Genomic DNA, 25906 nt, shown 5'->3' on the forward strand with positions numbered 1-25906 from the left:
ATGTCGTTTGTCAGTGCGTGACCATGTTTGAGTGTCGAAACTGTACAATTTTTTCCAGTTTAGCGAAAGGTTTGTAGTCGTTTGTACCTGAGTAGGGGTCAGAAGCCTTGAATTCACTTTAGAATTTGTAAGAAAGTGTAACATGTGGCCAGTTGTCGAGTCTCAACTCTAGTTTACAATAAGTTTTGTGTCTCAGCTGTTTCAGTCAATGAGGAACAAAAAGTAAGGGGTAGAAATCATAATTTTGTCTTGAATATTGCCACGATGAAGGACAATCGCTATTCTCACACCAACCGTCAACGCTCCTGCATCGGCAACATTGGAAAACCTTTGCAAAAGCTGTAAACCGCCAAAAAAATTCGCCTTTTTTTGTGATTTGTGAAAATTTTCATATTTTGGCAGATTATGGAATTTTCCGAACATTTTTTTTTCATTTCCCAAAAAGTTGTATTGAGTTTTTGTAAAAAAATTTTTTTGATTTTTTCACAAATTTTTTGTGGATTTTGATTTTTGCAAATCATGAACATTTCTGAAAAGAATTCCGGAAAAAAATTTTTTTTGGGACATGATGAAATTTTGAAATTTCTTGAAAAAATCCTAAATTTTTTGTTTTTTTGCAAATTCTGCAAAAATGAAAATTGACCGGTTAACAGTCGTCTGTAATGTTTTATGTCTTCACTTTGTTAATGATGAACTTGACTTTCAGTTTTCTACTGTTTCATATTGCGACACCGTGCAAGAATGTTATTCCGTTCTGTCCAAACACCATCTCCGTCCTGTTGATACATATCACCTGCATGATACATCGCAGCACTATAAGTGCACATTCATACACATCAAACTCGCTCCTGTATTTCATGTACAGTTCAAATGCATTTCCATACTTCATGATTCTACACCTGATTTCTGTCCTTGTTCAACAAACACATGAATATGTCTTGATCTTGTGCTTGTCTTGAATAAGATAACAGCATACTGTTCCTGTCCTTGTCTTTGTCTCATTCCTTTACGCCACATCAATTAATCTGTCTTTGAATCTTGTTGACATTTTGTCTTAAAAACACCCTTGGGGTAAACCTGATGGTACGGTCATAAGGTATTGCATTGTTGTAACAGTTGGAAAGGTGTGATTTTGTCTGAGTTTTGACATCACTTTTGCGCATACCCAAGTGAAACTCAACACCACCTATTGGGATGCTGATACCCTATTGAGCGCAGTTCCCTGGTTCCTTGTGTTCTGACACCGAAATAACCAACTGAAAGTCTCCACAATGATGATCCCGCGGTTGATGATTCACGCACGACGTCCTTCTCTCTCCAGATACCTGTTTGCCCTCCAAGTGAAACGTGACCTCCAGTCAGGCACCATGCCTTGTAATGAAAACACTGCTGCACTACTCGTTTCTTATATAACACAAGGTAAGTCAAGGTGTGGAACAAAGAGGGCGCATCAGACAAACGCCCAAACACAGAAAGCAAGCCCCCATGTCAAAATAGCAAGAAATGCATCTGAGCTAGTTCCTCTGTGCAGCAATAAGGCTGTTATCAGTTACAGGTTTTTCAAGCTGGCAACACAGATCATTTAATGTAGGGCCTGGATAAGGAAAGAACTAGGCCTTATTGCTTTCAAGATAGAGATATGAATTGTCGTTTTACCCTAACTGTTATTAGAGTAGCCAACTTTTTATTGCTGGTGACAGATGTGAGATTGATATCATGCAGGTTATGGAGAGGAGCAACGTGCCTGTGCATCTTTCCAACGGCTTTGTATTTGAATATCAGATATGATTATTACTGATTGAGTTTGTTAATGTGGGCACCGCGTACTGAGTATATTATGTTGCCCAGAACCAAAAGTTTATCGACCTAAATTTTTCTTTTAGCGGAACTAGGCGATTACATTGATGACTTTACAGACCAGAGCTACCTATCCACATGTAAAATCGTCCCCAATCAAACAATAGAAGAAAAAATAATAGAATATCATAAAAGGCATACGTAAGTACTGGTCAATTAAGGGGTGAGATGGATATTAACCCCCTGGCTGAACTTGCCGAGTATCTATGATTGTTCCATGGATATTTCAAAAACATCCAAGAAAGTGTAAGGCAAGGGGACTCTTCCTCTCCCCATCTCTTCATCACCTCTAGAAACAGTCGCATCTGGAGATTACCAGGCTTCAATGTCTCAAAAGGCTGTCTGATGTAGCCTGATTGTGTAAGGCAAGGGGATCTGTTGTCTCCCATCTTTTCAACGCCTCTAGAAATGAAACGTTTCAGTTCCTTTCCCTATATCGGGATTGCCCCTAAATCTATTTGCAAATTTCAGAGGGCAGACTCCTGCCGATGCAGACTTCAATCTTTTAGACACGGCGCGGAAAGTCGAGCTGTACGGTATTAAGATGTACCCAGCCAAGGTAAGGGTAGGTTTGAGGAAAGCCTGGCAGCTCCTGTTATTACTAAATCTCTCTTCGTGTTTCAATGAGATACCAGGTTTTGGGGTCATCATCAATTGCCATGTTGTATCGAGCGAGGTGAAGAATTGCCATATCCAAGTCTCACTGTGAAAGTTTTTCTGATATTACTTGCCTAACTGATTTGGGCATATATAATAATCTGCTCTACCAACATTGATGACCTAAAAGCTGGAATCTTAGCCCTCTTGCTCAAAATAACTTGTCGTCACTGCATCCTACCTAGCAACTATGAAAATCGCTTAGCAACTTAAGAGTAAATGCTTAGCAACCCACAACAGTTGCTACGCAACCTAGAGTAAATGCTTAGCAACTAACAGGCAACCACCTCCTATGGCACTAGCATGCTACCTGGCCTGTTACAAAGCAACAGAGTCTTGCAAGTGCTTGCCATCCAAATTTGCACAACGAGAATTCACACCCCACCATTTTTGCATGGATTTGTAATCTGCAACAAAGCACACCATATTTCAGTTTACCTTTGTCAGGCTTCAAAGCACCATTTTTATTGACCTCTCTCCATTGTATATAATCCCTGATTACTTCCTTCAATTTACCTATTGTGGGCTAAATTATTTTGAGCAATACGGCGTCATCTGTTTTCATTGTTGTGTGTTGTTAGTTTCAGTCATGTACTCAGATGGGTTTGGTGCTGATTGGCAGGCTTTTGTATGGCAGATTGATCTAAAGGACGTCAAATGCAGAAATTAAATGCTTGAGAAAACTTGGTCAACAGTCCACCAAGGCCCTCTTGGGCATTGATCTCCCATACAGAGCTTGTCATCGATTTCACCTGGCTTGATCGCAACAAACCCATCATTAGATTAGATCATTTAGACAAATAAACCAAAGATCTGTTTCAATTCTTCATATTTAGAAAAATCCACCCAATTGTTTTGATTGGCGATGACATTATCCTGCATGATTGAATCCACAGATTAGACCCAACCTCACCACCCCGTTACTCTATATACACAGGCTTTCCAATATCATAATCCCCATTTGTCAACTCCATCACAGATCAAACCTAGAGCAGGCCAATCGCTTTTGCTATGAAGCACCACCTTCAAAACCCAATAGAGAATCTTAAAATCGGCCACTGTAATGGTCTATTAGGGAGCTGGCAGACTTATGCTCAAAGGTGGAGGAACTAAGTAACAACCTGTCTGAATTCAAATGTATACCCTCAACAAGGGAATTCTATATTAGGAAACAATCGTAACTGCTCTATTTTTGATTTGCAATGTAAGATATTGTCTAGTAAAACCACTCAGAAGAAAACCCTTAAACGAATAATGTTGTGACGTGAAAGTGATGTGAAGGTCCCTTTGGCCACAAACCTTAAAACCTTGTGACTGCAGAAAAAGCAACAAAAATATCCTCTCTTGTCTACATAAAACGGAAACATTTGTGGCCTTGAGGAACCCGAGGCCTATATTTGATCTAAAAAAAGGGAAACACCTTTGATATTTGAGATGTGTTTTCTTGAGTGTCGTCATGCAGTAGGCCTACCTAACCTAACCCAGCTCAGCTACACAATCGTAAAGCAGTTCCTCTGTGATATAATCCCAATGCTATTTGTCTAGAAACTCCACCTACAGTTGGCTAAGCTTACAGATGCGTATGGTATAACAGAGCTGTTAGGCCTTGGAACCAATGTAGTTCAGAATGGAGGTGGTAAACATAGAAACGATCGACTTACTCTTGTTCGAATATTATCATGTCCGTGTTATCAAAGGGCAGCAGGCTCAACTAACGTGCCTGTCATCAGCTTTTGACGAAACATGCTGCTAAAATAACAGAAATTTGCCTGAGGGGAGGGGGTTGCTGCCATGTTTGAACCTTGCGAGTCGAAAGGTTGAAAATTAAAGTAGGTTTATGGTACGGACTCAATCAGGCTTTTCAAAGTCAAGACCTCGTCAGTCATGATGGTGTACTCGGTCTTCACCAGTGCTTGAAGGAAACTATTTCAACAAATATTGTCACATTTCATATTTGATAATCATTCCAGGACCATGAAGGTGTTCCATTAAACCTTGCCGTAGCACACATGGGCGTCCTAGTATTCCAGAACTATACTAAAATCAACACATTCTCATGGGCAAAAGTACGGAAACTCAGCTTTAAACGGAAGAAGTTCTTAATAAAGCTCCATCCAGAAGGATATGTAAGTATGCTTCTTTAACCCTTTCTGGTGTGCGGTCAGTTTTTGTGCAGAATGATCTGTGTACATACATTTCGAAGAACAGTCTGGCTGTGCTGACACGTACGACCATTTTATGGTGCAGTGGCAAGTCCACTGATCAAAATTATCTGCCCCGGAGTCTCTATACGTGGGCAGGCCCAAGATCCCACACATTTGATTCTGTAAAGAAGTGACCGCTGGACTCTGAAGGGTTAATTTCTATTTTGTGCATCTGTTATCTTATCGCTTATGGTAATCAGTAATCTGTGCATGTCGCTTCTTAATCCATAGTCCTTTTGTCTTAGTCGGGTAGAACATCTTAAGTGCTTCGCAAACAAGAACTTTGTGCCTGTCATCTTCCGGAAATGGTGACAAGGTTGAATTGGGCAGGATTTGATTGGGAAAAGTTTGGAAACGTCCCCTTCAAATTTCATTTCTTTGCCATTCCATGATAGATCTTGTTTCTTTGACTTCCTTCCTCCTCTAGAATACCCCTAATCTCACTCACTATTCCAGTTCTTGTCTCTTATTTCCAGTTTCATTGGCCTAACTTGGACGTCTACGAGGTACTTATCTCGGTCTAGACACTGTTGCCATGGCATTCTGTCACCATGGTTTCTTAAAAAGTGTTCTAAATGTGACCCTGTCTGGCTGAAATGTTATGAACGACATTTCCGATGTGAATGTTCCTACATTGCATGATTATGTTCTCCAGTGAAAAACTGGCAGTAACGCAAGAAGAAACATAATGCCCTTGTTGCCAAACCTTTCTGATAACTTACCAATGATGTCCATGAATTCATCAGAATGTCCCAATTTTTCGCGACGCCGTACATTTGGCCAGAATGGGTTACACTGAGTTGCATACTAACTGATGGAGGTAGTAAGATGTCCCAACTTTACAGGGAAGATAAAACAAAGTGTTGTGGAAATTATAATGAATATCTGATGCACCATAGTGGCTCCAAATAGGTTTGTATAACCTTGACCTCGTCCTTGGCGGCTCTCTTGGTCTATCCCTTTGACCTTCTCACTCAACATCACTTCCCTCTCAAATCTCACTACCTCTATCATGGAATGACATCGTTCTTCACCCAAATTAATCATTTAATTCTTCTGTTAGGTCTGAGCATTTCTTTAGTTACGAGTATCTTGTACAATTCTTAAGCCTGTTCACCCAAGAATGCAAACTTTCTCTAGACATAGCTATAGATGGATAGCTGATCCTACTTTTTTGCAGCAGTGATCTTTTTTCAATTCGATGATGGAATGCTTTATATTTAGATAGAAATCTTGATCTTGTGTGTCATTAATGGTCTACGGTACAAGGATGGTCTTTGAATTGTCATCTAAGGAAAGAGTATTGAATGTCATAAGAGTATGGATATAGAGTCTGCAAGTCTGTGGAACGCTTAGAAATACGATATAAGCCATTCAAGATGGATGGTGTTTTTGTCATCAGGACTCTACTATGTGTAATTGTGTGTTTTACCTCAGAGACAAAAGTCAGATACTCTATTTGAGCTTGAATGTCTTAAACAATACCTTTTCCAATATTTTCCAAATTGCTAGACTGCTTTCAGTTCCATTTTGCCGTCTTTACTGGAATGGCTTATTTTCAAGTTTTGGCATGCTTTGTAAGATCTCTTGAATTTCATAAGCTGATGTGTAGGGTTCTCAAGCAGTAACCAAATCATCTTTCCTTGATCGAGCACAATGAATAAACCTGTTAGGCCTTCTAGATTGTTCCTTGCATTTTCTTGGTGGTGATTCTTGTAGTTTAATTGCTCGTTTTCAACCAGTTTATACTCCTGAAAAGCTACAGCAATTTCTGATGAAATCTCACCCTTGTAGCATTGACAAGCTGATATAGTTTGTCTATTAGTCTGAGTTCTTAAGTTACGATTGCATGGTTTGAGCAATTACTTTGTTTTCTCCGCTTTTTACGCATTTTACCATAATCATATGTCCTGTGAGTGGTATCCATAGTGATATGTCGTCCGCTCCTGTTTGTGCGATGATTCCCACCATGATTTAGTCATGTGATGTCATTTGTAAACCTCCCAAAAACGCTTTTAGGCTGTTTCTTGAATGTTTGTTTGTGACCCATTAGTATGATAAGTGGCATCAAACCATAGCTTTACAGATTCCTGTTGAATTTTTGATTTTGATGACCTCAACTTGGTGGTGTAAGCTGTACAAATAGCATCCAAGTTATTGACTTTCGGTGCATTTTGCCTTCATTCAAGATCATTATCTTGACTAAAGTCCTGAACAGGTTTTTGATTCTCCAATATTATTGCTTCAAAAAAACTTCAGTCCCATGGAGAATAAAAATATGTGCCAAATTCAGCATTATAAATCAATCTTTTGTTTTTGCAGATGGACGCCACCTTGGTAAGAATGACCTTTGACCTCCTGTAGTCCGTTCTGATTGGTTGATTTGGTTATTATTATTATGTAAATTATATTAGTAGGCTGTGTGTTAACGTTTTCTCCACTGTTTCTTTTACAAGGTCACTGTTCATGTTAGAAGACTTAGTGTACCATCACCGAATATTACAATCAACACGTGATAGCCTCCTAGTCTTGTTAGTAATCGCTTCATCACCTAACAATTAGTTGGACAAAATTGCGGCTTTAGCAAATGATTTCAAGTAAAGACATCTGTCTGTCAACCTCCTCGTATCAGGTGATAGCGTAATTGCCCAGTAAACATCTTTACAACATCTAAACAAGGTTTCAGGATCTTAAAGTCACTTTAATGAGTGAGGGGACTGTTATTAACGATATATGATATAAGGACGGGATTGGACTTCTTGGGGTAAGGTGCTGGTGACGACATCCCTGGAACTGGACTTGTACCAATATCCAAGTTTTAATTATTCCACCCCAGGTTTTGCAGGATGTTTACATGATCACTAAGAAAAAGCGAAAAGCGCCACTGAAAGTTATGACTGTAAGATATAGTTGTGTTTGGCATGTTGGTGTGGAAAAGGGGTGTCGCTGAGCTGGGATGGAATTCCCAAGAGGGAAGCAAAATGAAATGTGGTGAAACAACTGTGGTTGAGAATGAGGTCATTTTGAGAATAGGTTATAGCGCTTGTGCATGACATATCAAACTAGCATGGTAGGTGACTGGTGTAGGCATTTAGATTTGGTATGGGCCGTTATTGCAAAGTTAGAAAATAGAAACATTCAAGACTCATGTGCTTCGGAGAATTGGATAAAGACTCGTGTTGAGTCTATTCATGTCCTGGTTTGTGAAGTGGTGCTCTGTGATTTTGAAGTCAATTGTTTGAGTTGTCAGAATAACGTCGAGTATGTTTCAGTGTAAATTCGGTGAATAATTCATCATTTTGATTTTCGAGAAATTTGATTGTACGTTAAAAGATGCTTAAGAGTAAAAGGCACTCTGCAAGTGAGTGGCTTTTGCAAATGTGACCATGACAACATAATGACTGTGATGTCGCTGATTGGTTGGAAGCAATCAGTTGTCGTGTTGTCATGGTAACATGGCAGGTTGCAGCCACAACCTTGTTCGTTTGTGGAGCGCTTTATAACAAAGAGAAGTGAGAGTTGGCCGAAGATGAGAAGTTTAGGACAACGTTGTTCACGGTGGTTTTGGAATAAAAAAAGCCAAAAAGGAAAGTCGGAAAAATCTCCGTCGGTGAAACTTCTATCAGGCGACGAGGACATGGCCATTTTTGCATGAGGATTACCTGAATGTAATGTCCCCCCTCAGGCGTAGTCGCTCGGCATCGGAAAACCTCTAAGAAGCTATAAAACTTGTAATCCCTCATCTGTAACTAGACGCCAAATCCCCAATATCTTTGGAACCAGGCTACCTTCCTGTTACTTGGTTACCATGGCAACAAAGAATGTTTGAGTCAAAGAATCAATCGTTGCTTTTGCCTTTGAATGAAAGTAATGGTACCTTTGTTGTTTCGATGAAACATGAGGCCATATAATTTGACCTTTAACCCTCCAAAGAGTTTGGAATTCCTTCAAGAATGAAATGTTACAAAATCCTTTCAAGGACTCAATTCACTTACAAAATATTTATCCTTGAAAATTTAGATTAAAAAAACCATAGTCATGTTCTCAAGTTTTGGTTTTTCCTTTCAAATAAAGCCAGGCAATTCTCCTGATTTTGACATTTTGTAGCATTTTGGAAAGGCCCTACCTCTGTGGTCCCCATTTAAAAACGTGAGTCGAATTCTGAAGACATTGTTTGCTTATTTTTGTCAAAATTCAAACCAATGCCATTGCTCCATACGTTTGCTAAATTCGCAACAATCCTTACGAACAAAAATGTCCATTTCAAAACATTTTAAAACTTCGTTTTTTCTGCTGTGGAGGTTAGATTTTAAAAGCTTGAACTAATTCTTTAACTTTTTTCCATTAGTCATGTTAGAGGATTTGGCTTTCATTCTATTATTTTTTCTCAAGGCGAGGGGTAAAGTTTCTTGATTTTGCTGCTGAGATAAAATTTTCAGATTTGATATAAGCTGAGCTTCAACTATTAGCTCTGTTAAATTCAATTATTGATTAAAGATTACCAAAAAAGCAAGAGTTTGTTTTGGTAGCCTGCCATTTACTCTGGGCTAATCAACAAATCTTTGATAAAGAACACCTGCAAATTTGATCAGAGTCGATCAGAATTATAGCAAATCTGTCAAGTCATTTTGTGCTACCAACCATCTCAAAAACACCTTTGACTGTTTGCTAGACTGAATAGTCTACTAGCCCAATGCGCTCTGCAGTTCGTGTGATATAGAACTCTCTCCCTTTCATCCTCCCCTCTTCTCATATTTTCTCTCTTTTTCTAGTCCGACGACTCTAGTGAACTTCAGGTAGAAATTTTGGCCAATGTTTCTCAAGACTGACAAGTGTTTGCATTAGATCTCTCTTGTTGAATACGACTTTAATCCATGCAATTATGGCTATAGTTGTCCCAAAGTTGAGGCTGAAATCAAAACTGAAATCAATTTCTTTTTATGTCTTCCCGATATATCCAAGAGAGATCCAATGACATTGCTTCAATATCTAATGTGGATGTTCTTGTCAGAGAAACTAAAAGCCTGAAGATGTGAAACCAGTTTGTCAAGCTTTACTGATTGAAAAATTTCGCTTCCAGAGTACAATTTGACCTACTAAGGTTGTGTGTCCCAGCTTTTCCAAGTCACCAAGACTTGGGCTACTTCTTTACCTATACTGACAGACAACACATCCGAAAGATTTACAAAGCACTGCACAATCCTTCCTTACAATAATGTGATGGTGTATTAACCATTCTGACACCATTCGATGCAACCACTTCTAAACTACAACAATAATGTGAAACATCCCCAATCTCTGAACGCATGTTTTTCATAACAATTGGTCATGAACGTAACTTTGTGAATTAAAATAGGGTCCAACCCCACCTTGAATGGATTTTGTTTCAAACTAGCTTGATTGTGTCGCTTCAACAGTTTTATGGTGTCCATTTCTAGCTGGGGGCCTTTTCTTCATGATGGGCATGATATTTGAAGCTTAACATCAGTTAGGTCTAATATCAGCCTCTTGGAGGTCATTGTGAGGGTATTGCTCTATATATTAACGATATCATAAGTAATGATGAAGTTTCGCCGTTTTCATCTCAGACCACGCTGTGTTGTCGATTACTGAATGATTAATCAAGAGACAAGATATTGTCTTTCCCATTTCCGCTCCAGGGGCAAGTCGGAGATTGATATTTCTAAAGAGACAGACTTATGATATGGAATCCTCTCTGGAATAAACTCCCTTGATGCCCACGCATTGAAATTCTATCTGACCATCTCATGAGAAGTTCAAGGTGCATTTTATAGACTGCTTTTCTAGTTTGGGATGAAAGTTAAAGTTTGAATTGTAGACTGTGCGGGGCTGTAGCCAAATGGAGAGGTAATTTAAAGTATATCACTGCAGAACACGTTTTTCTTGCATATTTCAACTCGGTTTGCGCCAAAATAGGTTGAAAATCTCCTTGGTCAGATTCTGAACTAAGTTTTCTTCTGAGCTCACCAAATTCTAATGCCTCCCATTTTATCTGGTAGCAATGTGATCACTTTTATGGTGATAGTACAGACTTTGATCCCAACAGAACATGATATCGGAAAAGAAAAAACAGTGCATAAACTTCTAAGAGATCAGCTTCATTTAAAAAGCTTTTGTGGTGGCTTTGGTCAATGTTGATCTCTGACTGCGGATTACCCATCTAGACTAATGCTTTAAAAGGTTTTGTCAAAGTGATCTGCTGTTCATTGATTCTTCCACTAGGACGTGTTTCCAGTTTTTGAAGGTACAGCCAAGCTGAGGTCATCGACCCATATGATATTCTCCTCTTATAAAAATTTCTTGCTGCTGTTTCAACTCGATGCCCCCAGGCCTGTAAAAACAATATTGGTGGTCATATGGTTGATAAAAAGCTACGAAAGTATGTGCTATATTGACCATTCAGCAACAATGCTATCTTTTTCTGTATGGACTTAGATTGGGGTTACTGGCAGGTGGATATTGAATGGAGTGCAAGGAAAGTGTCCGCATTCCTTACACATTATATGATGTGAGCAGCTCTACACTTGTACCACATCATCATGTTCCACCTCATCATGTTCAGGCTCTGGGCTCTAATTTCCAGATGTGCAAACATGCATTTTCATGTTGTTTAGGATCACTACTGCCCCCTATAAATGAGAGTATAAACTACATGTTCGTCTCTTCATATCTTTTCAGGGTTATTACAAAGACACAGTAGAATTCTATTTTGATACTAGAAACGAATGTAAGAATTTCTGGAAAAAATGTATTGAGCATCATGCCTTTTTCCGATGCCATTCGGTGAAACGGTTGCCAAGGAACAAGACACGGGTAGTTAGCAGAGGATCGTCATTCAGGTACAGTTGTGGGAGGCGAGATGTTCGAAAGAATTGAGGGTGGTTAGACCGCAAACTTTTTTGTATAGACTGTGTGTCAACTTATACCAAGTGTTGTCATCATGATCAAGTTTGGCAAACAGCTAGGGGCAGCTCCTGGAGATGGAATCTTGGTGTGATTGATAGAAAGATCTCGGGGAAATGCAAAAACTGACATAATAAATAACTGTATGGTGTAAAGTTTTTGATGATAGGTATTGAGAGCATCATTCCTGTTTCAGATATGGTGGTCGAACTCAGAAACAGCTGGTAGAATTTGTGAGAGAAAACTATGTCAAACGGGCGCCATTTGAAAGGTGAGTCAAGGAGAGATAAAACTACAGTGGAGGTGATCTAGAGTTTAAATCAGAAAAGAAGTGAAATTGTCACGCATGCTCTTGTTTTGTGGAATTGAAAGAAGTGCTGTCATTGTCTAGTCTATTTTGAAGCATGACGCTGGACAGTTTATAGTCTGTTCTCGTTAAAGTGGTTTTGAAATGTCCTGTGATTGATTTTGGGAAGGTTTGGTTTGGTTGTATTGTTGGCAAGGGAAATGTTCTGGTTGTGAGTGTGCAAGTTCATATGTCTTTCGGAAGTGATAAACTTCAGATTGGCACAAACAGGCTACTCAAAAATACAGGATTTACCAAGGCGCTTACTTAACAACGATTATAATTTTCCCCATGTACGCAAATCAGACTGGAGGTGGAGTGCCAAACAGACAGGTATACATGGACATTAAACCATTTTTAGATTTGCTCACCCAGCCGTTGACAACCACTCGAGTCAAATAAGAATCACTTTGTTATTTTTTTGTGTTGGATGCAAATCGGCATGCGTGTTCAAGGATTGATTTACATCACGTCTACGGCTGGGTGATTCAAGCGTGTGTTCGGTGATTGAGCACTTTAGCTTTAGTTCTATCACTGACTGTTGCATAGATGTTGTACCTATCACGTATTTGAAGCTTGACTGTTCAGGGACGAGGGTGTAACAATAATCGTGAGACAAGAAGGATGAAAGAAATGGTATTGTTTGGATGGTTATGTGGAGTTGACTTGAAAGGGCTACTGCCTAACTTAACAGCAGTGAGTCTACCATTAGATTTTCTTACAGTTCGGTTGCGAAATGAAAATGTGTCACAAATTTAGAAACTGATTTTGAAGTATACTATATTTTAATCATCCGTACAGTCCCTGAAGGGTTAAAGCATTATGTATTTTGATTCTAGATATATAAATGCATGAGAAGGTGTCCTCTTGGTGGTGGGAATAGTTCACTGTGCAGATCATCAGATGGAGCCACATCAGCCTGGCTCCCATTGAGTCTGGTTTACACGGTTTTGAGTGGTGTGGACTAAAGTGCATGTGTTAGGTTGGAATTATAGAAGTGAACTATGCCAGTCTTTCCAAATCCTTTAAAGCTCACAAAAATATGTGTTTTACAGACCTTCATGAGAACTTATGAATAACCAAGCCTTTTATTTTGTACTGTCTCAAACTCTAAAACTCTGAAATTATCAATTTCAAAATGTCTTGACTGTCAATTTTCTCATCACTTTGCTTCGAAAAACTTTGTCCGCATGACACAAACTTTAGATGTTCAGTTTCATTTTTCTGACCAAACGTTTATGGAGTACCATTCCTGATACTTCTTCCGTTCTCAAGGTAACTTGTAACAAGTGAATTTTTGCCAGTAGCGAAGTCACGGAATGTCTAACCCTCAATCAAACTCAAATCAGTGATGTTTTGAATAACAAGTGAAAGCCAAATTGACTCTAACTTCCTGCCTTCATACCAGTTGAAAAACATCTTCAGTTTTAAAGGCATTCAAGTTATCTCTTCGGTATGGAGTTTGGACATTCCACAACTTCTCGGTCGTCAACCAGTTTTGTCATACCTGCCAAGTTCCTTTAAAGTAAATGGAATCTATAAACTAAATGCAAGTTCTAAAACAATAGTCTCAATATATGTAGTCGCGTTTACATGATTCCTTTGGGTCACGAATATTTACAGATCAACTCTTCTTTTAGTGTACAACATGTTTTCTCTAGCTGGTTCTCTGGCCTTCTGCCTGACATAACCTACACACCTAGTATTCATGGTCATGTCTTACATCATCTATACATACATATTAACAAAGGCTATTAGTCAACAACCAACACTATACATGTAAAGCAATACTGGCTTGGGATTCACTCAAGTGTACAGGAACATACTCACAAGTCCTTAAAGGGACTATTAAACCAGTTTTACTTATAGATGTTATCTGGAGAAGGCATCCAGTTGTCATTTAAGCTAGAAAAGGCATAACATATTTGAATAATTCAGGAGGACACCTTCTCCTGCTGAGGTTTCGTCGTTTCTCAACTGTGTCTGTTGCGCCAATTAATGTCTGGATATTTTGTCTCTTTGTCTTGCCGCACCTTCTGGTGGATATTTGAGCAGAATGTAAGCAGTTTACTTGTTGATCCATTTCAATGTGTGGAATGCCCAGCGTAATCATGCATCGTGGTCCAGGCGAGGCCAGCTAACTTTTATCTGGCCAATCTCTTGAGTAAAACAGAGTAATAGAAACTAGTGTTGGGGAAGTTTTAAAGAGAAAACTAGCTTGGTCAGTGTTTAAACCTCAAGAGCAAGTACAAAGTGAGACTGTCTCAATCTAATCGAATTGAAGAAAATCTTTTCTGAATAAAGCCTCTGTTTGTAGGCAACAAGTTTCATAAAATGGGCCCTAATTTCACTGATATTAGCCAAGACTCGTTTTAGAATTCCAGTTCAATGAGTCGAATAAGGTTAGCGAAATTACAATTGACATTAAGTAGACATGCAGGACTTATGAAGGAGTAATACAACAACAGACCTCTCTTGCTGACCAACTAGACATGTTTGTTGTCTTAAATGTCCAATCACAACATGCCATCACGAGTCACTCGATGTTTACGCTGGACACATCCATGTCAGGCTTATTTGGTGTGCCTGCCCAGTTCGATACGAATCCTGATGGAAAATTTGGAGTTTGGCCCACCTGACCTCTTATCACAGGACCAATCTAGGAGTATTGACACTCCTACAAAAGTGGGCAACAGTGTAATTTGGTATTCATAGAATCAGATCATAATGAACTGGGCAGCCTGTTGTGATATTCACAATACACCATTTTATGTGTTCTAAGATGTTTTACAATTCACTGTTTTCTTGATGTTTATGTAACATAGAGTAATCACAGATGCTTAACTCTTCTAATGCAATTTGTCTCTGAAATCCTGGAATATGAAAGTCTTCAAGTGTCTCACACTCAGTGTCGTCCATGGGGTCAGCCATTCGTAGCTGGCATGGCATATCATGGTCCATAACTTAGCTGGTGTCCCCAATTGGTCACATGTGAATGTGTATGAGTATTGAAGACGCAAGTATAATCTGTTGGCATCCAAGATATTTTATAGCGTAGATGTTGTTAATTTTTAGATGGGTTGTTGTTTTAGAGTTTAGAATTCATTTTCTGACACTTAACATTTGAGAAGTTTGAAAAGAATTTGTGTTGTCTTAGAATTGAGTTTATGTTTTCTTGACTTTCTCATAATAATGTGTTATTGAGATCAGAAGTAATCATTGGTATATGCAAGAGTAGAGTATATGAGAAAGGGGGAGAATATTGATGTATGGGAAGGAGAAAAACATTTCAGTTTCATTTTCGGGTGTATGTGTGTTGTGATGTAGTTGAATGTATACAATAGAGTTTAGGTAGTGGTCTGGTAAGCCAACTTTTAGATAAGGCCTTATGTGTGTGGTATATATTTTTTGTTTTGCAGTGAGGCAGGCGACAGAAAGTGGGACAAACATCGAATGCTCGCGATCTGCTATCATGACCAGCCGGATGACCCGGGGTGAATACTCATTCCATCCAATCAGTGTAGTCGTGAAGGTCATGTGATCTCTTGTTGGTCGGTCGAGACCTACTATTGTATGGTTACATCCTAGTGCTAGCATGCAGTCTTGAACTTCTCTCTGATTATCTATATTTAGCTTTGACCTTGTCCTCGTGGTCTCAAAGGTCGACTTCGACGTTGTCTGATTTTGTCTCTCAGTGGTGCAGTTATGTAGTCTTGTCCCCAACTGAGGTCATCAGGGTCTGCCCGGTATCAATGAGGTACATGTACGTGAGGTTAGCTTAGATTGTTTTAGGCAAAAAAACCAACAATTTCCATTTTCCCAAAGCTAAAGGTGGGCATTTGTTGGGCTTCTTTCAATATTTATTCTTAGTACTGGACCCTTGGGTTATCACGTGCCATCTTTTTAGGCCAAGCAACCATTGTTTCTTCAGCCCATACCTATCGCATGTTCATGTGTCTTTGTTACGATTTCTTCATTCCCTCTGTACAGCTTTAATGCACACCTTGTGCTAAACACCACCACTGGTGGAAACACTAACCGCCAATTTGCCTCTTTCAGATGAGCGCCTTTTGTAGTGGAGTGGCCGAGCTTTGCTGACTTGTGGGTTAGCTTGTGTTGAATAAGTCGTCATGCCACGAAAACTTTGACATGACATTGTAGTCAACAGTAGTTGACCCACTCAGCCAGCCGCTGAATACAAGAGGCACTCATCTTGGCAGAGGTGACTTCTTTGCTGTTATTGGCTGAAAGCACATTTAGCATCAACTGCAGGAACAGGAGGCCAACATGGCTGAATTGGTTTGTGCTCCTATCAGTGGCTGCGCTCTATAGTTTATTGAAAGGTATATTGTGACCTTGTGATCTGAGTATGTATCAGTCTATTCGATGGTCTTATGAACTTCAATGTTTTGTCCCTGGTTTATCAGTCAGAATTGCATAATTCTTTGTAGCCACTTTCTGTCCAAACCTTGGAATGCATTTGTAAATTGTTAGGCCTCTGAATATTTTGATTTATATCAAAGTAGGCTGATTCAGGGCTATGGTCTACACGGGGGTGTACCCCTGAATTAGTCTATTAAAATCGTTAGGCTTTAAATATTTCTTGAGCCGAGACAAAAGAGTCTGTTACTGATTCTTTCGACTTCTTAATCTGTTAACTTTTCATCGTTTACTTTTTCTTCAGCATGGCCCCAAGATGCAGAAAACTTGGGAATGTTTGACTTTGTCTCTTTTTCAGGCAAACTAATCTTACTTTTCTCAGGTTTCAGAAAACATCACTGTGTTGAACGTTTTGTATTAACCTGCGTCTTCTTTGTTCTTCAGTCCAAATACCCCTAGGTCTCGCAGTCGTGCTACGACGCCCGGCAGCCGGTGCGGTAGCCGGGCAACGACTCCCTCAAGTATGCGAAGGTAACATCAAATGGATATTTATTTCAAATTCTGTCGTTATGTTTAACAATCTTTATGGAGAACTACTAAACTGTCGAGTTTGTGGATGTCTGACTTTGATAACCTGTCTTGAGATCTTACAGACTGACCTGGCACTGTTTGGCTATCACTCAGTTATAGGATTTCAGCTGAGTTTCCTGGGTACAGACCAAGTACTGTCCTGATCCTGTGTGTGACCTACTCTCAATCTAATAGTGTTTGCTGATGCGTTATATCCTTTACTAATTCACATGTGCCCCTTGACTTGGTTCCTATCTGGAAAAAAAGGATAAAAAAGACTATCAAACCTTCTCTAATTAGAAAAAACAGATTTTAAATGAGTTTTCTTATTTTCTTTGCTCACAGATCAAAGTAAGATATTATCGAAATTGATTTCTTTAAATTTTGATTTCCATACAAAAAAATATTTTTAGTTTTCTTTCAAAATAGATTTTAATAAATTTGATTTCTTGGTTACTTTTAAAAAAAATCTATCTTTACTTCCTAAAATTTATTTCCAGTCCAAAACCCAATTAACTTATGTTGTGATTCAAGTTTATTATTGTGATGAAGTGTCTTGTAGGACTAAGGGTAAAAAAGCTCGTAATTCTTTTAGTCTTACAAGGCTCAAACTACGATACATATGAACAACTAACACATTAACTGAGCATGTCAACTGTTAGCTACAGGTTCAGAAATACAAACTGACCTTGATTTTTAAAAGACTTTCGGAGTTAAAAGATTGGATATTCGGGAGAAACTGTGTGATGGGGGTGGTGTTTTGGAATTTCACCAATATGATTTTCTCTTGGTTTCATTTTCATCACAAACCTTATCTGATTCAATTCAGTTGGGTCATGATAAAACTCTACTGCCGTGTTACACGCAGTTGGCAAACAATGACTCTGCAATCCACAGAATTCCCCGCTATTTCTTGTCGAATTAACGCTGTATTATTTTAATGATTTAGCTGTCCAGAGGATCATGCTGCTCAAATGGCCGCCTCATTACGGCGCCGAATGATGACAGAACACCATCGGTATCAGGTGGTCACTAATTACCGGTAATTGCTTAATTACTCTATAGCAACTTCACCAATTAAGGCCTGATGGTAGTTTTCAAAAATTCTGAAAAGTCATTCCCTTATTTTGAGTGTAGATGTGACAAAATGTGGGAACGAAACCAACATTTGATTTTATATAACAGCAGGTTTCGAATAAGTTTTAAGGTTTATCTGCCAGATTGCCCAAGGCCTTAAACCGCACTGCTAGCTTATTGTAATTCAGTCAATGATTAGGCACCTGTTCTTGTACTAGGCAAGCTCCACACTTAGCCTGTCAGGCCTACACTTTTCTCCTCGTGGAGTTTAGTTCTACCCACAACATTGCACCCACGTAAGCCAAAGTACAATGTTTGTCATTGCTAGGCTCTTACTTCCCACAATTTAGCTTGTTGTTTATCAGTAACCACGACAACGCACCCTGCAAGAACCATGTGCTATGTGTTTTAGCTTCCTTGATAACTGCACCTGCTCTTTAGAAGAACTTTATTCTTATGTTGACCAATAGATGTCGTCTTGCTGTGATGGTAGATCAAAGTAAGAGAATTAAGAAACCTTGTGATCACTCAACGGTTACTTCCATCTTTTGGTAGTAGATGGCGGCACCCATGATTATAGACCTGAACTACAAACAAGTCTGTGTGGCCCAGAGTTTCCTTTTCCAATGCAGTCCGACAATCAAGGAACGGTTTGTATTCTAACCAGAAAGCAGTTGACATGATTTATAAATTATTTTCTATTTATTTCAATTAATAATTCTTGTTTTATGTTTTTATTTATTTTCTTTTGTATTTATTTTCTAACGAGGTAAAAGTTTAAAATCTGCTATTGAACGCTTGAGCAAATAACTAATACAGGCTTCTCAATGTTTACAATTTTTCACCAAATTTTTCGTATTTTCAGATAATTTTTCGTTGAGTTGTATATCTTTATAAGCCCCTCCAAATTTTCTTCAGTGATGGTTTGAATGAATTCAATAGACGTATTTTACCCTTATGATAACAAACAAGGGATGCATTGAATGTATCAGAATGGGGAAATTGACTAAAGAAATTGAGAGTTTAAGTTTTAATTTACTCTGTGGTAATTCAAGTCATTTCTTCACCCAGCCCAATGGCGCTTAGCCCAAGTTTACGATCACATAATATGTCCACCCAGAGGTATGTAGTTACATTGCATACTTGCTATGGTGGTAGTTTGCCACTAGATTCAGCAGTTCATCTTTCTATTAGAGGTTTAAAACTTGCCTGTTGCTTCTTTAGACGTTCAGAACTTTATTGTTGGCTGCTTGGAGTTTGGCGTTCAGTAATTTACTGTTGGATGGTTGGTAGCAGTTCTGTATCAAATCTTCTGTGGTTTTGAGGATTGGACATTTGTATATTGTGGTTGATTAACCTGAGGCGTTGTACGTCCTAATGAATGAGAGGGCTAGCATGTTTATATGTAGGTCATTTAGAAGTTCAGCATTGTAGCTATTGGTTTAGTGGAGGGCTGGCAATTATGGGACACTTCTGTTTCTGGGCTCTGGGTTCTTGCATTCTGGGCTCTAGCAAACCAAAATTACAAACTATATGCAGTGCAGACTGCAGGCTGTACAAGGTTTTTGTATTTATCGATTCTCATAACCTGGTGTGTACAGCATTTCCCGTTTTTGGATCTTGCCAGTGGATTCTGGCAGCTACCAATTGCTGAATCTGCAAAGACAAACACTGCTTTTACAACTGGTTAAGGCTTGTAAGAATATGTGGGGCTTTTGTTTGTATTATTCAAGATGGTTATGGGTTTTATACTGGGTTCAGTTTAGGTAAAATGGATGAGATCCATAGGATTGATATTTTGAATCAATTAGATTAGGAGTTGTATCCAGGACGTTTGAATGGTGATAGAATTATGAAAGCTTCAATTTCTGCAACTTTTGATAGTGTTCAAAGCATAGGTCGTGGACCAGAATAATTCAAGTAGTATGGTCAGATGTAGTAGAGGATCTTGTTCTCCAACTATTAGACTCTTTATGTCCCTAGTCTACACAGAGCTGATTGTTGCTGTACTTCATCACAGCTAGTGCATTACCTTCTACATACATTTTTGTTTATTATTGCTATTGCATACTGTACTGTACTTGTTATTATAGCTAGTGCATAACTTTCTGTTTTTCAGTGATGTGGACAACAGGTATGTCAGTCTAGACATGAATCTTACTACTAAAAATGAATAATAGCCTTGATGGGAGAGAAACTATCAAATAGGACGCAGTGTTCCCAATAAAAGTATAATTGACCAGCTGGTTACTTGATATAACTATTGGTCGGTCTTCTGGAAGTGGTCCTGTGTGATAGTTTTTACCCCTTCAGCATAGAAGAATGGAGGTATTAGAGTAAAAGATGGCATGCAGCTTTCAGAGATGGAGTGTAGTTCTGCGGTTCCCCTGTTAGAGATGTGCATGGCCATTGTTTTGCTTTCAGACATGGATTTGGTCAAATATTAACTGATTTGCTGTTGCTCTGGACCTGCACCTTTGTTGTAAGGACCTGGTCAAAAAGTAAATGATTCCCAGACCCCGAGCTTAAGCCTGCATGCCTGGCTATCATTGATTGATACACAGTTTCATTGTAAGACATTCATGTCTGTTAGAGGGCTTGGTCTTAGACCCATTGATTCACTCTTGCCGTTTTATAGATGCATGCCCTATATAGAGATGTGGTAAAAGATATCGCTGACTTGCAAGTCTATTGGAAGGACATGGTCATGTATGATTGATTTCCCAACCCCTGGTATATTCAAGTGCATGCCCATTTTGAGGGCTCACAGATTCACTCACTGATTGACAATCCCTTGGTATAGACCTGCATGCCCATTGTAAGATTGGAAGGGCTAGGGAGTAGACTTAGAAGGAAGCTCGTTGCATATCTGTAGATGTAGTTGAAGCACAATAACTCAAATTCTGTTTCAGTTTCTTTCCCACAGCAAGACTAACAGTAATGATAAGTTTGCATATTGAAATTCACAGTGTGTTTCCCAAAGAAAGCAATGGAAATTTTGGGTAAACTCAAGAAATTTGCTTTAGACATGGAATTTCATGGCCTGTCTTTGCTTCTATACTGTCTGTCTCTTAATTGAACATTTTGTCAGCATTCAGAATCCATTTAAAATCACTAAATGTTTGCAGTATCACTTGTACGAAGTGATATCTTTCAGGTCTTCGGCGGCTGATCCATAACAAGTCCTTTGCCACTGCTACTTGTTTCATGTTGCCTCCGTAATGTCCACTAAATGTTCTTGTGTTTCTCTCCTTTCAGATCAGCAAGTGCGAGGATATCGAGTCGCAGCGATGGTGTCACAACGAAGTCAAGCACGTTAAATTCGGCTGACATGGCGTACAGCCATAACAGCACATCGAGCGGGAGTCATACATTGGATATGTCATCCAAAGACAATTTAGATAAACAACCGAGCACGAGGATCGAAATGGCGGAAGTCCATGATGATTCGTCGCAGTCAAGTCGGAGTATTTCATCGCCGAAACGGGAACGTTTACCACCACCGCCAGACGACGAGTTCCGAATGCACCGAAAAGACGCCAGTGAGGAATCGTTACCGCCACCACCACCCCCACCACCACAGGACGGAACAGGTGCAAAACCAGGTTTTTCAAATTCTAGTAGTTTTTCAGATCTGAGTCCCGATTTCGATAATCTTGAGCAAATTAGACTTGAGCAATTTTCAGACCAGTCCCCCAATCAAAATGCAAATGACAATGATGTTTTAGATCCGTATGAGTTGACAACTGATAACGCACTCGAGGCTGGCGATGGTTCCTTGGCAATGTCGGAATCTTTTAATGATCAGATTTCCGACATTTTGAATGATCCCCGGCGTTATTCGCCGCGGGATTCTCGGTACTCGCCATCAGAGCGCGTTATTGATATCTTAGAGAACGAGGTGAATGAGATCAATATTGAGAAGACGCACCATGTTCATAGGGATATTGAGAATTATAATATCAAGGGCGAGAACCGGGATACAGCCCTGGGGAATAATACGAGGGTTGGGCAGTTAAGGAACCAAGTAGAGGTTTCTGGGAGTCGTGAGGTTATTGTGAGGGTGCATGACGATGACCCAGTCGTGCTCTCCGGCAGGAAACAAAGTATTACTAGTTTACAGAAGGAGTTCTCAGTTGAGGACAACCAGGCGGTGGTTGTCACTGACACTGAGGATATTATACCACGGGTACGAGGTTTAGAAAAGGTTGATAATGTTGAACGCAAGGTTGAAAATAGGTTGGAGAAAATGGACTCTGTTGATAGTCGTAAATCTGATCGGTCGGTTAAGTCAGATAAGTCGTCATCAGATTCTGATCGACGTGGCGTTGATTCTGATAAACGTTTTGTTGATTCGATGCTTCATGTTGGTACGCACAAAACGGTTTCTCGTCCTGTTGAGTACGCTGATAGGTCTGGTGGTAAACATCCTGAGGTAAAGGTTTTTATTGAGGCACCATCTAGTGATGGTATGGGGAGTGACAGTAGCGTGGGACTGGACAGGGTGATCGGGCGTAAGAAATTGAAAAAGAAACCTGAACCAGCACCAAAACCAAGACAACCAAATGGTGATGTAGTGCATCATCGAGCTCAAAAACTACGCAGTGAGTCCAAGCAGGATAGCGTTATAGAAATAAGTGATACTGAAGAGAATCCCAAAAAGGTTGAGGAGCCCCCTTGCGATTTACGGGAGGATGTACCGTATATCTTACATCGAAGACGGAAAAGTTCTCCTGGGGAAAAACGGAAAGAAATGGAGCGAAGTAAATCTCTGCCGGAACCTCCGACACAGGAACTTGACCCTGACCACATGACTGATGAGAGACCACCAGTGATGTTTTCAACATTTTACGGCCCAGATTCGCCCAGATCGCCGACTCTATCCCCTAAATTGCTCAAAATGGACCCAAAATCTCCCGAGGTTAAACGGCAACAAAAGATGGAATTCGAGAAAATGAAGTGTGACCTTTCCAAACCTATTCCGGCAAAGTCCCCTGGACTGCAGCAGCGCCCCTTCCATTTCGGCCGAGTGACTAAGCTCCCCCACCCTGATAGTTTTTCCAGTGCTGACGACTCTCTCAGCCCCTCCCTCGAGAAGGAGATCTTTGATCAGATGAAACATAGGGCTGTTCAGGATACACTGCCAGAGGAGGGTGTGCCTGACACCAATACTGATCGAGACTCATCTGAGGTTAAACGTGACTCAGTTTCAAGTGTAGGATCAGGGAAGTGTGGCTCGCTCTCAAGCAATGGTTCACCTCACCGAGTAGTCGACTCAAGCGATGACTCCACGAAGAAAACATCAGGGAAGCGAGAATCTTCAGTCTCGAGCAATGATTCAAAATGCCGTTCCGGGTCTGGCTATGAAAGAGATCGGTCAGTTTCAAACGAAAGAGAACAGTCTATGTCAAGTAACGGCTCTGGAAAGAGGTCATCAGTCTCAGGCAAGGACTCCAAAAGATCATCAGTTTCAAGCAATGCCTCGTCATCCAAGCGTTCATCGGTCTCCAGTGTTGATAGATCAAAAGAGGAAGATACGGGTTCGGACAACACAACTAAGATTCACTCCACTCCTTCGAGTGAAGATGATGCGGAGATGCCAGCAACAGGATCGTACGATATACATCGACTTTCCCTCTCCGATGAAGAGGACGTGGAGCTGCCGCCACCTATTGAGGTGCTCGAGCGTGTTCGCTATTCCGTGTCAGAGCAGTTCCCGGCACCTCCGCTGGAGATGCTGAGGCATCATTCAATATCGGATGACGATGAGGTAGAGTATCCTCCTCCTACAGAAATGGCCGAACACTTCAGCAACCGCACAAAAACTGCTCACATAAAACCTCAGAACTCGATCTCGGATGAAGATGATGTCACCTACCCACCGCCAACAGAAATGGCTGAGCATTTCAGTAATCGAACAAAAACAGCACATATAAAACGCCCTAACTCAATTTCTGATGACGACGAGGTCAGCTATCCACCTCCAGAAGAAATGGCTGAACACTTCAGCAACCGGACGAAAATTGCTCACTTGAAACGACGTAACTCGATATCCGATGATGATGAAGTGGAATATCCTCCAGCGACTGAAATGGATGACTGCTACAGCAATCGGGAACCAAAGATCATTCTCCCACCTGAGATTGACTGTGCGCCACCCGAGTTGGAGGGGATTCTGTCCCAGGAGGAACAGTATCAGCAGATTACGCTACAGTCTGAGAGTTCAGATGACGATCTCCCTCCCCCGCCTGACATGTTATTGATCTCGCCCTCTGGTGACACTAATGGTAACAACATCCGACCGCAGACCTTGCCATATTCTCTCAGTATCCCGCGAGTTGAGATACAGGCTGCAACACCACTGCCTGAGGAAGTCGATGATGACAAGTTCCCACCACTACCAGATGAGGTCGTAACCTGTCACGCGGCACCAGAGACTTCAACATCAGAGAGCGAGGAAGACCTACCAGCGCCACCTGTCAGTGAAGAGGTTACTCAGATCTATCAAAATCAATACAGCGCTGGAGTGGACGTAGCGGACATATTTGAAAAGGATAGCGATAGTGGTCTGGAGACGTATTATATCCCGATGTGTAAGGGCGAAGGATCGGGATGCTCAGGGGCTGCGGGCCACAAGGTTGTTCTCAGCGAGCAGCACAAGATACCAATTTATAAAGATACGCCGCGCAATTCATCCGATCTGAGTGGCGACTCCATTGAGGATATTCATGGTTATGATGAGAATTTGGGCTACGGCACCAGCCAGAGTGATCTCACACCAACAAAAGAACAGGAGGTGCTGGCATTCAGTGAAAGTGATGAGGAAGAAGAGGCTGAAATACCCAAGTTTTCCGACTCGGATAGCGAATCCGAGAGTGAGGGTTCGGAGGAGTTGCTGGGGCCGGATGATGACGAAGAACCAGACCCAGTCCCAACAGAAGCGCCACCTTTGGGAAGCCAAGTCATTGAAAATCCACACGCTTATCCTGGTGGTCAAGTCTTTAGCAATCCGTATGCCGAGCTCCGTACACCAGAGAAAGAATGATCAAATTCATGACATTAGATTGTTTGTCATACAGCGCCACCTGTCATCAAAAGGAGATACTACTGATTGCATAATACATACATAATTTTGCTGAGTCATAGTCTGTTTCATATGATCTCATACGTGGATGAAAGCAAAATGTGGCATCGATTTGAAAATTGAGAAGTAAAGTGCTTATTGAACTGAAATCTTTGAAAATTATTCGGTGCTTCGAAGCTCATCATAAGAGAACAAATTTCTTCTCAACTTTCAAACTTTCCACTAAAAGATATCCATCAGTCAGTTTTTACCGGCAAATATATACATAGACTTATACATTGTATATTTATTCATATTATAGTGCCAAGGTTTTCATAATGACCTTGATCTTTTACCATTGTTGTAACGTTCGGTTCATTGTTGAAAGTGAATATAGCAGGAATCTTTTACATTTACATATTCAGAAGGATCGCATATCATTATGAATATTAGCATAATTGGATGAATTGATTATGATAAGTAGGGAATATATCATAAATTATGATTATTAGACAAATTTTGGGGGCCTCTCGTGTTGGAATTTGATGCTTCTCTCGGGCTATCGTTTGCCACTATTGAGGATTTTGGACGTCCTTGAAGTCCATTTATGCCCGGGGCGGTCCTTGTGGATAGGTTATAATGTATTCCTCATGGATATTTGATTTTTTATTTGAGAGTAGTCTTCCAGTATTGAAACCTTTCGTGAAATAGTTGTGATTTAGTTCTGCTGATTTTGTTTGAATTCAGTGATCGGTTTTCTGTCAGGTTTCCTCTTGAAGTAGTTTGGCATTCATTTATTTTGAACTAGTGCCTTGACATTTCACTGCC

At 40.1% G+C, this 25906-nt stretch overlaps 1 protein-coding gene across 18 annotated transcripts in view; it reads left to right on the plus strand.

The window, feature by feature from the left end:
• LOC135494543 (FERM, ARHGEF and pleckstrin domain-containing protein 2-like) overlaps window positions 1-25906 on the plus strand; it is an 83777-nt gene that overhangs the window by 30778 nt on the left and 27093 nt on the right. For 3 of the 18 annotated variants that reach the window (XM_064782613.1, XM_064782617.1, XM_064782614.1), the window contains exons 5-16: window positions 1322-1419; window positions 1884-1998; window positions 2329-2422; window positions 4485-4640; window positions 7041-7055; window positions 7555-7617; window positions 11418-11578; window positions 11839-11913; window positions 16813-16899; window positions 17888-17980; window positions 20135-20149; window positions 21274-21608. In XM_064782613.1, coding sequence (XP_064638683.1) covers window positions 1322-1419; window positions 1884-1998; window positions 2329-2422; window positions 4485-4640; window positions 7041-7055; window positions 7555-7617; window positions 11418-11578; window positions 11839-11913; window positions 16813-16899; window positions 17888-17980; window positions 20135-20149; window positions 21274-21608 — 1307 coding nt within the window. Of the gene's footprint in view, window positions 1-1321; window positions 1420-1883; window positions 1999-2328; window positions 2423-4484; window positions 4641-5194; window positions 5225-7040; window positions 7056-7554; window positions 7618-9490; window positions 9515-11417; window positions 11579-11838; window positions 11914-15407; window positions 15483-16812; window positions 16900-17887; window positions 17981-19086; window positions 19138-20134; window positions 20150-21273; window positions 21609-25906 lie in introns of all 18 variants that reach the window. The other 15 variants (XM_064782616.1, XM_064782619.1, XM_064782622.1 and 12 more) reach the window with 15 other exon arrangements.

The sequence above is a fragment of the Lineus longissimus genome, chromosome 10 (assembly GCF_910592395.1).
Source record: "Lineus longissimus chromosome 10, tnLinLong1.2, whole genome shotgun sequence".
Lineage (NCBI taxonomy): Eukaryota > Metazoa > Nemertea > Pilidiophora > Heteronemertea > Lineidae > Lineus > Lineus longissimus.